At 49.6% G+C, this 15,671-nt stretch overlaps 1 protein-coding gene across 3 annotated transcripts in view; it reads left to right on the top strand.

Annotated features, from left to right (window-relative positions):
• IGSF21 (immunoglobin superfamily member 21) overlaps positions 1 to 13,384 on the top strand; it is a 275,822-nt gene extending 262,438 nt beyond the window's left edge. For all 3 annotated transcript variants that reach the window (XM_032759092.2, XM_058443781.1, XM_032759093.2), the window contains 5 exons: positions 151 to 625; positions 11,197 to 11,282; positions 11,688 to 11,880; positions 12,281 to 12,319; positions 13,139 to 13,384. In XM_032759092.2, the coding sequence (XP_032614983.1) occupies positions 151 to 625; positions 11,197 to 11,282; positions 11,688 to 11,880; positions 12,281 to 12,319; positions 13,139 to 13,209 (864 nt within the window). In that variant the 3' untranslated portion in view covers positions 13,210 to 13,384. The remainder of the gene's footprint in view (positions 1 to 150; positions 626 to 11,196; positions 11,283 to 11,687; positions 11,881 to 12,280; positions 12,320 to 13,138) is intronic.
• The last annotated feature ends 2,287 nt before the right edge of the window (positions 13,385 to 15,671 follow it).

Raw genomic sequence — 15,671 nt, forward strand, 5'->3', positions numbered from 1 at the left:
TTGAAGGGAAAGGAGTGGGGTGAGGGCTACTGTCTAGACTACTACGCTCTGGAAGAACTGGCATCCTGTGCCCAGTTCATGGGAGAGCCCATTGGGAGGTTGAAGTTAGTAGCACAGAATCATTTTCCCACACCCTCCTTGCAATGGCAGGTTTATTTCAAACGAGATGGGGAACAAATCGACGCAGTGCCCCTATCAGAGCCACCAGCTGCGAGCTCCGGCCCCCTCCAGGACAGCAGGCCCTTCCGCAGCCTTCTGCACCGTGACCTGGATGACACCAAGATGCAGAAGTCACTGTCCCTCCTGGACACCGAGAACCGGGGTGGGCTACCCTACACAGAGCGCCCCTCCCGTGGCCTGACCCCAGATCCCAACATCCTCCTCCAGCCAACCACAGAGAACATACCAGAGACGGTCGTGAGCCGTGAGTTCCCCCGCTGGGTCCACAGCGCAGAGCCCACCTACTTCCTGCGCCACAGCCGCACCCCGAGCAGCGACGGCACTGTGGAAGTACGTGCCCTGCTCACCTGGACCCTCAACCCACAGATCGACAACGAGGCCCTCTTCAGCTGCGAGGTCAAGCACCCAGCTCTGTCGATGCCCATGCAGGCAGAGGTCACGCTGGGTAAGACTTGGTGGGGGCCCTTCTGTAGAGCCCTTGCAGACCCGGGTATGGGGAGAGCCTTGGAATAGAGTTCCCGGGCTGAGGACAGCCATGGAGAGGGGGAGGAGATGGAGCAAACTGGAGTCAGGATGAGCACAAATGGTAGAGTCAGGTTCTTAGGGAGGTTTGCTGAGCTGGACTGGAGAAGATGGGAGGTACCCACAGGCCAAGGTAGTTTGCTGGGTTGAGCCAAGAACAGGAGAGGTCGGAAGAGTTTGCTGGATAGGGTCAGGGACACAGGAGATCAGGGAGGTCAGAGGAGTTGCTGGATTAGGTCAGGAACGTAGGAGGTCTGGGAGGTCTTCTGGAAGGGTCAGAAACAAGAGATTGAGGAGATTTGCTGGGTTGGGTCAGGAACATGAGAGATTGGGCAAGAGCAAGGGAGTCGCTGGGCTGGGTCAGCAACATGAGAGGTCAGGGAGTTTGCACAGTCCAGATAAAAAAATGGAAAGTCAGAGAAATATGCCAGATTGGTGTTAAAAACAGGGGAGGTTTTCTAGGTCAAAAGTGGAACCAGGAAGTTTGCTGGGTAAATAAAGAATACACAAGAGTCGGGTTTCTTCAGGAAGGGTTGCTGAGTCAAGTCAGAAGCATAGAAGGTCAACGTGAAGACCAGGGGAGGCCAAGATTTTTCGAGTCAGCCTCAGGAGCACAAGAGATCAGGGGACATTTGTCGGGTCAAGGAGGGGAAACTCGAGGTCATGGCATGCTCAGGGGAGTTTTCTACATCACAGGTGGAACCTGGGAGGTGATAGGGAGATTTTCTGGATTGCATATGAGCCCAGTGAGCTCAGAAGATAGCTGCTGCATGAGGGTTGCGAACCTGGGAGGTTGCAGGCTTGCTGGATCAGGTTCGAGAATTCTGAAAGTCATAGGAATTTTTGCCAGGTTGGGGTCAGGAACACATAGGACTTGGAAGGATATCACTCTGGCTTACACTTTTAAGCACAATGAAAACCCTGTCATCTGTGGGTATGTGGGAGGCAGGCAAAGAGGACACTGGCTGCTCACAGCCAGCTCAGCCCAAGAACCCAATCCCTGTCCATGATCTGCTCCTCTCCCCACAGAGCACCAACCCAGGGATCCCCAAAGCAGTTCCCCAGTAACTCACTCCCTTCCCCTTATAGTTCTCCTCCCCACTGACTCAGGGAAGGGAAAGGGGAGATGTGGAATCTTCGCTGCTGCTGGAAATATACAAGACTCATCTCCAGTTGTTTGTATGGACTGGGTGGGCAAGGGCAGGGGATGGGCACGATGACCTCTACTTGTCCTTTCCCCTATGTCCTTTGAACCTTGATCTGCAGCCCCCAGCAGCTCCTCCCTGAGCCCGAGATGCCTGGGCTCATACTCCAAAACTCCTGTAGTGTTCAGCGGCTGCCTGGAGCAGTCCACAGCCTCTAACCCAGGCCACTCATAACCAAGGACTGAGAGCAGTAACTGACAAGAATTGGGACTGCAGCTTGTGTCAGGTGTTCTAGAGAGCTTCTGTTTCAGCTGGACCACCAGAAAACCTAACACCTCCTCAGTATCAAATACCAAAGAAAAGGCATTCTTGTGCGGATAGTATGTACTATGTGCCAGGAACATCTGCAAGGATTCTCACCCAATTCTCACAAGCACAAGTTGGCTGTGTAGTCCCATTTTGCATATGAGCAAAACTGAGGCTCAAGTTGGTAGAGTCCTTTGCCAAGTCATTAACTTTGTATGTGGCACTGTTGAAATTTCAAGCCAAGTTTATTGGTGCCCTCTTCACTCACTACCATGCCAACCACTGAACTCACCAGCCCCAGGGCTGGGTGTCTCGGCTGGTTATGGGACTGGTTCCCTGAAGATCCATTACAATGGCCCTTGGATTTTTCTCTCTCTCTCTCTTTTTTTTTTTTTTTTTTTTTTGACAGAGTCTAGCTCTGTCGCACCCAGGCAGGAGTGCAGTGGGTGATCTCGGCTCACTGCAACCTTAGCCTCCCGGGTTCAAGCGATTCTCCCGCCTCAGTCTCTCAAGTAGCTGGGATTACAGGTGCCCACCACCACATCCGGCTAATTTTTTTTTTATTATTATTTTTAATAGAGACAGGGTTTCACCATATTGGCCAGGCTGGTCTCAAACTCCCAAACTCAGGTGATCCACCTGCCTCGGCCTCCAAAGCGCTGGGGTTACAGGCATGAGCCACCACACTCAGCAGCCCTTTGATTTTCACAGGCCACCTGCCGATACTGAAACTAACAATAAAGGCTAACATTTAGTGAGCACCTACTATATGCCACAGACTGTGGCTTCTCTTATATTAACCCAGTGAGACAGGCACCATTATTATCCCATATCACAGAGGAGGAAGCTGAGGCTCGGGGGTTGCCCAAGGTAAGTGGGGGAGAATTCAAAGGCTCCAGAGTCTGCTCTAAGCCGCTCACTCTGCCTCCTCACGGCGTCCCTCTGTCATAGGTGCCCACTTCCTGGGTACTCTTTGTTCATCATTCCATAAAGATATCACAAGCAGGGCCACGCACAGTGGCTCATGCCTTTAATCCTAACACTTTGGGAGGCCAAGGCAGGTGGATCACGAGGTCAGGAGTTCAAGACTAGCCTGACTAACATGGTGAAACCCCATCTCTACTAAAAAAAACAAAAAATACAAAAATTAGCCGGGCATGGTGGTGCATGCCTATAATCCCAGCTACTCAGGAGGCTGAGACAGGAGAATCACTTGAACCCAGGAGGCAGAGGCTGCAGTGAGCCGAGATCGCACTACTGCACTCCAGCCTAGGTGACAGAGTGAGAATTCATCTCAAAAAAAGGAAAAAAAAAAGATATTACAAGCATCACTTAAGGCCAGGCCCTGTACTAGGTGCTGGGATCTTCTCAACCCAGATCCTGCTCCTACCCCTCTCTTGGTCCTCCCACCTTGCCAGCCCTTCACTCCTCTCTCTGGACCCTCCATCCTTCCATGGCCTCTTCCTCCCCTGGCAGAGCAGCCTCCACCCTTCACCTGGTTGCTTCATTTATGAAAGCCCCCTCCTGCCCCTCTTGTGGAAGCTCTGGCTTCCAGCAGGGTGGCACCCTTGCCCCACCCCACCAAGAATAAGGATGAGAAAGACGAAAGGCCAGATACAGACTTCAAGGCAGGTGGTGAAAAGTGAGCTTGTAGCTGACATCTCCTAGTGATGGGAGGGGGTGTGCCTCTGCTGGCCTGTGTGACCCCCATCAACAGCACCTCAAACCACATTAAAGCACTTGCCTGCTCTGTCCTGGATCCAAGGCCCTCCCTTAACTGGAGCTGCCTCTGTGGGCACCCCCACTCCCCATCATCAGAGCAAAGGAAAGAAGGGCCCACTTATAAGCAGTGGGCCTGGACAGGCAGGTCTGCACACACTGAGGGATTTGGGGCATGGGGACACAGCAGGGCTACCAAGATGAAGGGCCCTAATTGGGTGGGTGAGTAAAGAGACACCTGGGCTGACTTCCTAGCCTCCCTCGACTGCTGAGTGAGAACTCAGACTTCTTAACGTCTCTGAGTCTCAGTTTTCTGACCTGATGAAGGGGGAGAATAGTAACTGCACAAATGTTTTGAGCACCTACTCAGAGCCAGGCTCACTGCAAGATGCTTTCCTCACCAGGTCTCCTTTAAATCTGCAGTGAACCTGTGAGGCCGCTGACAGTTGCTATCATATTATTCCCATCTGAGAGGTGAGGGACTCAGGTTTAGAGTAACCTTTCTTAGGTCAGCCAGCCAAGGCTGTCTGGCCCCAGAGCCCATGTTCTTAGCCACTGTGCTCTACAGCCCACCTGTCAGGGCTGTGGTGAGGCGTCACTGAGCCAGGGGGTGTGACCAGTGGAGTGTTCCATGAGCCCAAGGGTCGTGAGTGTATGCACCTTGCACCATCAGGGCACCCTGCACTCTGGGTGAGACAGTGGGATGGATTAGGTGACCTCAGAGCACAAAATCCAATCATTCAACAAGGATTTTGAAGACCAGGCCAACGAGGGTGGGGCGTGTCTCCCTGCAATGAGCCTTCGCTCCTCCTCTTCCCTTGCACGGATGCCCTCCCCAGCTGAAATGCCACCCCTCCAGGAAGACTTCTCTGACCCTCCCCCAACCCTTCGAGCTGTTCGTGCCTCTTCTGAGTTCTTGTCTCACCAGATTTGTACCTTTCTTGTGATCTGGACCACAGATGCCTGAGCGTCCTGGCACCCATCTCACTAAATGGCAACCATGTCCTTCCCATTGATCAAACCAGAAGCCTTGCAGTTCCCCACATTTTCCACTCTTTCCTCCTATCCCACATGCAAACCGTCATTAAGCCCTGGCAGCTCGACTTCAGAATATATCCCAAATCTGCCACTCCTCACGGTCTCCTCTCCGAATACCCAACCCAAGCACCATCAGTTCAAGCCTGGGTTATTAGAGTAGCCTTCAAACTGGTCGTTCTGCTTCTACTTTCGCCCTATCCTATTTCCCACCCGGATTGATCTACTTAGAATATAAATCAGATCATGACACCCACCCACAACCTTCCTGTGGTAGACAAATAGATTGATAAAACAGGATAGAGTCCAGAAATAGACCCACATACACAGAGTTCATTGATTTTTGCCAAAGACCCCCAAGGCCGTTCAATCAGGAAAGAGAAGTTCTCTTAACAAATGACCCTGAAACAAATGAATAGGCATAAGGAAAAATTGAACCTGGACCCCTACCTCGCACGCACACAAAAATTCATTTGAAATGAATCATGGATTTAAACGTAAAAGTCAGCATTGTGAAGCCTCTAGAACAAAACATAGACTTTGTGAAATTGGTGTAGCAAAGGTTTCTTAAAGTGGTCACAGAATAAAAACTAAATAAAAACTAAATGATAAATTGAAATTCGGTAAATTGGACTTAATCAAAAATTAAGTCTTCTGCTCTTATAAAGATATCCTTGAGAAAAATGAAACGCAAACTATAGAATGAGAGAAAATACTCTCAATACATATATCTGACAAAGCATTTGTAACCAGAATATATAAAGAACTATGACAAATCAATAATGTAAGACTACCCAATTTTTTAAAAAAGAAAATATACAGATGGCTAATAAACATGTAGAAACGTACATTACATTATTAGTTATTACAGAAATGAATATTCCAACCTCAATGAGACAGCATTTCACATCTATTAGACTGGCTAAAATTTTAAAAACTGACAATACCAGATGTTGACAAGAATGTAGAACAATCAGAATTCTCATGCTTTGCTGGCTGGAGAATAAAATGGTACTACTACTTTGAAAAACTGGCAGTTTCTTACAAAGATAAAAATATTTCTGCTCTTATGACCCAACAATTTCACTCCTAGGTATTTACCCAAGAGAAATGAAAACATATGTCCACAGCAGCTTTATTCATGACAACAGCAACAACAACAGAACTGTAAATAATCTAAATGTCCATAATTAGAAAAATGAATAAACAAATTTGTAGTATATTCATATAACAAAATACTTTTTATCAATACAAATGAATAAACTCATGATACCTGCATTAGCATGGATGGAGCTCAAAAACATGTTGATCAGGCTGGGCACGGTGGCTCACACTTGCAATCTCAGAACTTTTGGAGGCCAAGGCAGGTGGATCACTTGAGGCCAGGAGTTTGAGACCAGCCTGGCCAACATGGTGAACCCTCGGCTCTACTGAAAATACAAAAATTAGCTTGGTATGGTAGCTTACGCCTGTAGGCCCAACTACTTGGGAGGCTGAGGCAGGAGAATCCCTTGAACCTGGGAGGTGGAGGTTGCAGTGAGCCGAGATTGCACCACTGCACTCCAGCCTAGGCGATAGAGTAAGACTCCGCTTTAAAAAACAAAAAAAAAATGTTGATCAAAAGAAGCCAGATGACAGAGTACTCACTGTGTGAGTCCATTTATATGAAATTCTAGAACAAAAAATAAATATCCATTGATAGAAATGGAACCATGTTGGCCTATGAAGAATGGAAATTGACTGGAAGGAGGCCTCTGCTCGAGTCCTCTACTCAGAGGGTCCTTCCTTGAACACTCTATCTAAAGCAGCCTCTCCCTCCTGGTTCCTTCTACCCCTTCTCTTGCTTTGTTTTCTTACATAACTAATTTCCACCTGCAAGTATATTCTATATTTGCTTACTGTCTGAATCACCCACAAGGTAGGAAATGAGATTTGGTTTTAGATGTAATGGCAGTCAGGTGAACTGGCTTGAAAAATTCATTCTTCATATATTTTTTAACTGTGATAAAATTTATCTATTGGGAAATGCAGGTCCTTCAGTGCACAATGTGACAAATTTGAATAAATGTGAATGCTGGTGTAACCACCACCCCAGTCAAACTCTGGGCATTCTCATCACCCACTAGAATTTAAATGGCACATGGGCAGGGTCTTTATCTGCCTAATTCACAGAGTACAGGGCTCAGAACAACCCCAACATAGTTCTTAATAAACAACTGTTTAATAATTAATTAATTAATGCTTTTCTAGGTTGTTGAGAAGATTAAGTAAGGCAGTGCATACAAAGTGCTTATAGTAACAGGCGGAGCAAATATTCAGGAAACATAAGCTACTGTTATTATTCATCATAGTATCTCCAACAGTGACCCTGGATAGCGACCACCACAAATTAGGTATACAATAATTAGATGGATAGAGCAAATGAATAAATGGATGGGTAAGCAAATTGGTAGGTTTATGGGTAGGCATTGGTGGATGTTTGAATAGATGAATGAATAAAATGAATGCTTGGATGGATGGAAGGATGGATGGATGGATGGATGGATGGATGGATATTTGGATGGATGTTCGGATGGATGGATGGATATTTGGATGGATGTTCGGATGGATGAATGGATGTTCGGATGGATGAATGGATGGTTGGATGGATGGATGGATGTTTGGATGGGTGGATGGATTGACGGATGGATGGATGGATGGATGGATGGATGGATGGATGGATGGATGGATGAGTAGTTTAGATGGATGAATGTTTGGATGGATGGATGAATGGATGTTTAGATAGATGTTTGGAGGGATGGATGAATAGGTGGATGTTTGGATGGATGGATATTTGGATGGATGGATGGATGGATGGATGGATGGATGGATGGATGGATGGATGGATGAGTGGGTGAATGGGTGACTGATTTTCTTAGAAAGCATCCAGAATTCCTGGGGGAAACCTACAGGAGCTTTTCCTTGAGATTCCACAGTACTATCCTTGCATCAGGATGCTCAGGAGAGGTAAGGAAGGCAACTTATATGTCCAGGATCTTTTTCATTCCCTGAACAGATAGACATCACTTTACATTTCACATTGCAGTCTGATGTCCCTCCTCCATTGTCATTTTCAGAGTATTTCCTCAAGCAGGGTGGTAGCCTATTCTCCCCATTTACAAGTTAGAAAACTGAGGCCCAACAAGTTGAAATGGCTCATCCAAGTCATGCAGCCAGAAAGTAGAGGGCTAGGTGTCAATCCTGGGTCTCTGGACTCCTGCTCTTTCTCTATGTCCAGGGCTTGAGAGGCAGCAAAGTCCGGAGACTAAGAGCATTCCTTTTGGGCACTCTCAGCCATTGTGGTCTAGAAGCAGGCAAGTGGGGCCAGGTTTTAATTGTCTGGAGCTGCTAATGGGCCAGGCTCTGAGTGTCAGGAGCCTGAGGGTGGAAGGAGTGAGGAGGCTGAGAGCAGCTGGCTTAGCTTCCGGAAGCAACATCTCAACACAGCAGTGAAGGAGGGAGTCAGGGACCATCTGCTGCAAATGCACTTGTCTAGTGGCAGCCGCCAGGATAGAGCTTGAAAGCAACAAGGGAGGACCAGACCCCTCTTCTGCCCACCCTCTGTGCCCCTCAGGATCAGATGCACACAGGAGCCCAGGAGCCGGGGTGCCCTGGGTGGAAGAAGGCACCCATCTCTGCCCCACCTCCGCCCCTGGGCTCTGAGCCTCCCTCTGAAGCCCTATGTGCCATCACGTCTTGTTACTGGTACTTCCTGTAGTGGGACCTTGGACAAGCCACTGCCCCCTTGGAGGGCTAGTTCTATGACCTGCACAATGGATTTCGTGATAACCTGCCTCGTAAGTACCAGAATGGTGTGACCATCCTAAAATGCCTAAAATGGAGTCTAGCGCATGTTCGACACCTGAGAAAGGCTGGTTCCTTCTTCCCTTAGAACCAGCAGGCCCGTGTCCAGGCCCGAAGGAGTAAGGCAAGCCCTTTAGAAAGCAGGGCAGTGAGGAATCTAACCTAGAAGGGAAAGGTGCCTGCCCCTGCCCTCCAGGGCTCCAGCCTACTCCAGGACCAGGATGCCTTTCAGCGCCCTCTCCTGGCTGCAGCCAACAATGCCACCCCAGCAGCACTTGAAGAACGTAAAGAGCCACCAAGATTACTCAGGGCCAGACTGCCCTAGGCCTGGTTTCCCATCTGCAAATCGATGTCTACAGCACTTGAGAGTTCATTTTAAAACCCAGAAACTTACTTGGGCTCCCTGAGCCCTCATTTCCTTGTGGCGACAATCTCAAAGGCTGGAAGGCTAAATGAGATTATGCATATGGCACTTCATGTAGGTCCTGGCTCTCAGGACGCGCTAAACAAATGTTAGCCATCAAAGCTGCCACTGCCTGATGTTCCTAATGGCCCCGCGTGTTAGGCAAGGGGTATCATTGTTCCCATGTTGCACTTGGGAATGCGAAGGGGAGCCACTCATCCAAGGGTGCAAAGAACAGATTAGAACTCAGCTCTCAGGTATCCCAGGCCAGTGGCCCTTCCACACGACCGGCTGGCAGATGCAGCTGTAGAACCAGCCCTTCCCTACCCAGCTATTCCCTCCCCTTGGTGCAAGCCCTGATCTTCCCACGCATGCTTCCCTAGACCCATGTGGCATTTCAGATGTCTTGCTCATGGTTTAATTAATAGTCCTTTGGTTTCATTCTCGGAGAATGAAATTGGCAGTGCCTGGGAGACCACCCACATCTGCCAACTGCTCTGATTTCCATTCTAAGAGCTTTGAGTCAGAAAGAGAGGTCTGGGGACCAGCAAGGAAAGGTGGGGGTAATCCCAGGGCAGCCCCAGGGCCTCAGGACAAAACTTTTCCACCCTTAGAAGATGTTTACACAGAGTAGCACAAAGCATAGAGTACCAGACAAAACCCTCACCCCTTCCTCCAGCCCTGGAAACTCAATGGGTTCTGTCTCCCAACCCCCTTCCCTCCCTGACCTGCCTCTGTCCCATGCCCTGGCTGTTCCCCGTGCCTGAATATGCCTCATGAGCTTCACAGCTCGGCTTAAATGTCACCTCCTTGGAAGAGGCACCCTGACCACTATCTGAGGATGTCACCCACCAACTCTGAGCCCCCTTCCCTTGGTCTAGTGATGTGCATGGAGCACTGTCACTCTCATCCTGTTTTGCGTATGTGTTTGTTTGCTTATGAACTCTCACCCCTACTGAAGTGGGAGCTCCATGTCAGCAGGCACTGGGTCTTGTTCACCACCATATCCTCAGCTCTGCTCCAAATGGCTGGCTCCATAATTACTGTTGAGTGAGTGAGTGAGTGAGTGAGTGAGTGAGTGAATGAATCTGGGGAAAAGAGTGCTGGCGAGAATGTCAGGAAACATGGGTAACTGGCTCTGTGAGTGACCTTGGATAAACCTCTACATTATCCATGGAGCTCTGTTTCTCAGCTGGAACAAAGGGAACAAACCCAATGATCCCGAGTGGCTCCTCCATCCCTGATATTCTCAGGCGTTGTTCAGAGGATAGCCATGCCCTTGGGCATCTTGGCTTTCAAGCTCAGAGATATAAAGGGACTGAATAAGAGGTGATACAAGAAAGTGAGGAAGAGAGGCAGGGAGGCTGGGCACAAAGAAGGAGGTGGTCTTTCTTCCCACACCGTGTCCACCCCTACCCAGAGGTTCTAGAAAAATCCCACTGGGAAGATTAACCTGTTAGAAAGAGCACTGACGCAGGAGTAGGAGACCCTCACCTTGATCTTGGCTCTCCTCAAGGTGTGACCTTTGGAAAATCACTTCATGACTCTCTGAGGCCCAGTTAACTCAACTGGACAATGGGGCTGATGACACCAGAAACCACCTCGCAAGGGCGTAGCGTGGGTGGGAGTTGGGGGTACCTCAAGTCTGGCTGCTGGCGCAGGCTGCTCCCCATCAGCAGCCTAGTAGCACGTGCCCCAGGTAAGTTTCCCTCCCTGACCCCACTGTCCACTGGGCCTCTCTGATCTTGTCCCTCATGGCACTGGCTTGTACTTGTCTGTTTGTCTTTCTTCCCCACTGATGTGTGAACCCCCCAAAGGCAGGAATCCTGTCCTTTATACACCCTTGACTCCCCAGGTCCTAGAGAGCATCTGATTCATTGCATGGGCTTAGGGAATATGTCTGAATGAATGAATGAGCACACTGAGCTTCTAACAGAAGCAGCTGATCCCAAGGATGTTGATTGCTAGACTGGAACTTTCTCTTCCATGTACCCTGTCCCTCCTTTCCTTACTCTCTCTGACCTGGCCTTTCTCTCCCTACAGTTGCCCCCAGAGGACCCAAAATTGTGATGACGCCCAGCAGAGCCCGGGTAGGGGACACAGTGAGGATTCTGGTCCATGGGTTTCAGGTCAGCCTCTCTCTGAGCATCTGGGAGGGTGGTGGGAGGTGATAGAGGCACCAACCCAGCACCAGCATTCCTGGCGGTCCTCTCTAACACCCTTCCCTCGATCCCCAGCCACATCCAGTGGGTTTCAGTTTCCCAATGTGTAACTGGGAGAATTGGCTCCCATGAGGAATGGCAAAGAGGTGCATGCATGTTTCACACCTTCTAGAACTCAGAGTAAACCTAACTCTTCAACAAGACATTCTCTTAAGTCCCAGACTCCTTCTCCTCCTGGAGTTCAGGGCAGCCACTCCTAACACGTCGGATGAGAATGCTGTGCCAGCCCTGGCCAGGCATGCCCCTGACCCCTTGCTGCTCTGGCAGAATGGGCCCTTCTGTGACCCAACTCTCCCCTGATCTGGCCAACAGAACGAAGTCTTCCCGGAGCCCATGTTCACGTGGACACGGGTTGGAAGCCGCCTCCTGGACGGCAGCGCTGAGTTCGACGGGAAGGAGCTGGTGCTGGAGCGGGTTCCCGCCGAGCTCAATGGCTCCATGTATCGCTGCACTGCCCAGAACCCACTGGGCTCCACCGACACGCACACCCGGCTCATCGTGTTTGGTATGGCACGCTCAACTGGGGACTGGGAGAACAACCACAGGGGCGTGTCCTTGCTGGGAGGTATCCCCAGGAGGAGGAAGCAGCAGGGGCCCAAAATTTTGGGCCTAAATCCGCTAAATTTGCCCTGAGAGGGTGCCCTACTGGGAGGCAGGGTCGCTCAGTGGTTACAACTATAAATCAGCTTCAGACTCAGAAAGAACCTTAGGCAAACTGCTTAACCTCTCTCACTTTCTCCATCTGCAAAATGGGGCTTATACTATCCAGCTCCCCTGAAGGTTGTGTGGCTGCACTGAGACAGTGCATGTGATACCACACAGCAGGTGCTGGGTAAAGGGCCATTCCTTCCCTGAGCTCTGAATGCCATCCACCCTTTGGTTCTCTTTCTGTTTCTTTCCAACAGAAAACCCAAATATCCCAAGAGGAACGGAGGACTCCAATGGTAAGTCTCCACCCTCAGGATTTTTTGCTTAAAAGGGAGTGGCTTTTGAGGCGCCAGAAAGCTCTGGTCCCCCAAAGTTCCCATATGCATACCCTTGCCACTCCCTGACACCTCAGGCAGGTCATTGCCCAAGGTAGGGCAGAGTCAGGGTCCAAAGTGGGCAGAGGTGGGGACTGAGGCAATAAAAAGGGACTCAGCCTGCCAAAGCAGCCAGCTGAGATTTCCGGGGCCAACTCTGCCCCATCTCACCATCCATGGCATCTCTGGCCCTCTTAACTCAGAGCTCGGTCTCACAGTCCATGGCATCTCTAGCTTTCTTAGCTCAGAGCTCGGCTGCCCTGACCTCAGAAGGGTGTGTCCAGCCTCAACCGTGGGGCTGCATTCTGAGACTCCGGACCACTCCATAGGGCGGTTGGGAGCATCAGTGGATGTCTCAGGGCCCTTTATACTGTCCTCCCTGGGATTCCCCCAACCTGCTCCAGCCTGAGCACCACCCCAAGGGGCCCAGACGCTGCTCCCAGACCTGCCACACCCCCTTCCTACATGGAGCCAATCTCACAGTTCACAATGGAGGTTCCCATTCTTGGTCCTCACTGCACCACCCTCATGGCCTCTAGAAAATCTGACTGCAGCCCAGCAAGCCTAGGGGTAGGGGAGGAGATCATGGACAGTTAGGTGGCCAGGTGGCAGAGCTGGGCTTCGAATTCAGTTTGTCCTGATGCTGAAATCCGGTGTCTTTGCTGGGCACCTGAAGGCTCTGCTGTTCTGGAACGGGGTTGGGTTTGCAGGCCCTGACCCTTTCCCTGCCTCCTGGCACAGGTTCCATTGGCCCCACTGGTGCCCGGCTCACCTTGGTGCTCGCCCTGACAGTGATTCTGGAGCTGACGTGAAGGCACCTGCTCAGCCACTCCATCAGGCACTGACATCTCCGTGACCGGTTTTCATTTCTTTTCTAAACTATTTCCAGTCTTGTTCTTAGTCTCTTTCCATCTGTGTCTTGGCTTCTTCAGTCAGTTTAATTAAAACAAACAGAACAATTTTCCCCACCTCGGTCCGTGGCTCTGCATTCTTTATCTGTTCAGTAGCAGCAACTGGGCCCCTCCTTCTGGCATTCAGCACTGGGACAGACACTGAGAGGGGAATGGCAAGAGAGATGGAAGTCATGCTCTTCCCAAATGAACAGTGGACATGGGGCTCACTATCTCACTCAAGTCCTAGCATCCAGGCGTGGAATGTGGCCAGAGACTTGAGAAATCCAAATTCCTCAGGGCTAAGTGTAATAGTCAGCTGTTAACACAATAATGCTGCATAACAAACCAACCCAAACCTCAGTGGCATGCAACAACAAGCACTTGTAATTATGTTCATGTTCAGGTTGAAGTGGTTCAGCTGATCTAATCTAGGCTCAGCTTGGCAGTTCTGCTTCAGGCAGCAGGTCAACTGGGCTGGACTCCAAGCTGTGGGTTGGGTTCAGGCCTCCTCCATGGGTTGGTTTGCTCCATGGGTGTTTGTCTGGGGCCCACACTAAAGGAGAAGTGACTACCTGACATTTGATGCTCTTATGGTAGATCACCAAAGCTCAAGAAGAAATTCAAACCATTCCAGCATGTTTAAGGCCTCTGCCTGTGTCATGTCTGTGAACACTCCTTTAGCCAAAGCAAGTCACCTGGCAAAGGCTGACATCAGTCAAGGTCACATGTATGTCAGTGGTAGAGGTTTCTCAGAACTTTCTACTCAACCACTACAAATTCATCATGCCATTCAGCTATTAACTCAGAGAGAAGGGCCGAGAGTCTTTGGAGAGGGGTGGGGTTGGCCTCTCTGAGCCATGGTCAAGACCTGGGATTCACCAAGAAGAGCCCATGGAAGATTGTAAGCCGCCTGGATAGGGTCGGCCCTGCTGCAGTAACATATTGAGCCCAGAGTCTTACTGCCTTAACACAGTTGATGTGGTTTGGATCTGTGTCCCCACCAAATCTCATGGTGAAATGTAATCCCCAGTGTTGGAAGTGTGGCCTGGTGGGCGGTGTTAGGATCATGCGGGCAGATCCCTCATGAATGGCTTAGTGCCATCCCTTTGGTGATGAGTGAGTGAGTTCTCATGAGATCTAGTTGTTTAAAAGTGTGTAGCACCTCCCCATTCTCAACTGACTCTCTCTCTTGCTCCTGCTTTTGCCATGTGACGTGACTGCTCCTGCTTTCCTTCTTGCCACAAGTAAAAGCTCCCTGAGTCCTCCCCAGAAGCTGAGCAGATGCTGGCAGCATGCTTCCTATACAGACTGCAGAACCATGAGACAATTAAACCTCTTTTCTTTATAAATTACCCAGTCTCAGGAATTTCTTTATAGCAATGCAAGAACAGCCTAAGACAACAATAAAGATTTATTTTGGGCTCATGAGAAGCCCAAGTAGGTTAAGCAGGCCTGTTCCATCTTGTAGCTACATCACCTGGAATACGTGGCTTCCAAAATCCCCAGGGGAGGAGAAGAGAAGGCTGGAGTGTCACTGTGGTAGGCAGAATAATGCCCTCTCACCAAAGATGTCCATATCCTAACCCCTAGAACCTGTAAATATGTTACCTTCCATGGCAAAAGGGATTTTGCCGATGTAATCAAGTTAAGCATCTTCAGATGCAAATATCAGCCTGGATTATCCAGGTGGGCTCAATGTAATCACAACGTCCTTATAAGAGGGAGGCAAGAAGGTGAAAGGCAGTAGAAGGAGATGTGATGGCAGAAGCAAGAGATAGGAATCACTCACGGAAGGGGCCACAAGCCAAGGAATTCAGGCAGGCTCTAGAAGCAAAAAGGGGCAAGCAAACAGATTCTCACCCTGGAGTTTCCAGAAGGAACTGGCCCTGCCAACATGTTTAGCCCCATGAGACTCATTTCAGACTTCTGACTCCAAAATTGTAAGAGAATAAATTTGCCATATTCTTTTAAACTTAGGTTTGTGGCAATTTGTTACAGCAGCAGTTAGGAAACTAACACGATCACATAGGATGTGATTAAGGCCCAGGCCTAATAGAACATAAATCACCCCTGTCCATACCCCATTGGCCAGGAGTAGTCACATGGCCCAATCCAACTGCAAAGGAGGCTGGGAAATGCAGTTTTCCTGTGTACCCTGGAGAAGGAAATAGAATGATGACCCCAGAGCATTGCATCTGCCACAGAGAAGCTGGGACCCATTTAATGATTCATTTCCATGAAACGAAATGAATGGAAATTATTCATTCATTTATTTCTTCCCGTGGAAATGAATGAATTCCGCCCAGGCCAGAGTGGCCAGAGGAGGGAGGACTGGGAGGAGGCTCCATCACCAGGAATGGCTCTCATCACTTCTGCTGCAT

Source organism: Hylobates moloch, unplaced genomic scaffold, assembly GCF_009828535.3.
Source record: "Hylobates moloch isolate HMO894 unplaced genomic scaffold, HMol_V3 SCAFFOLD_9, whole genome shotgun sequence".
Taxonomy (NCBI): Eukaryota; Metazoa; Chordata; class Mammalia; order Primates; family Hylobatidae; genus Hylobates; species Hylobates moloch.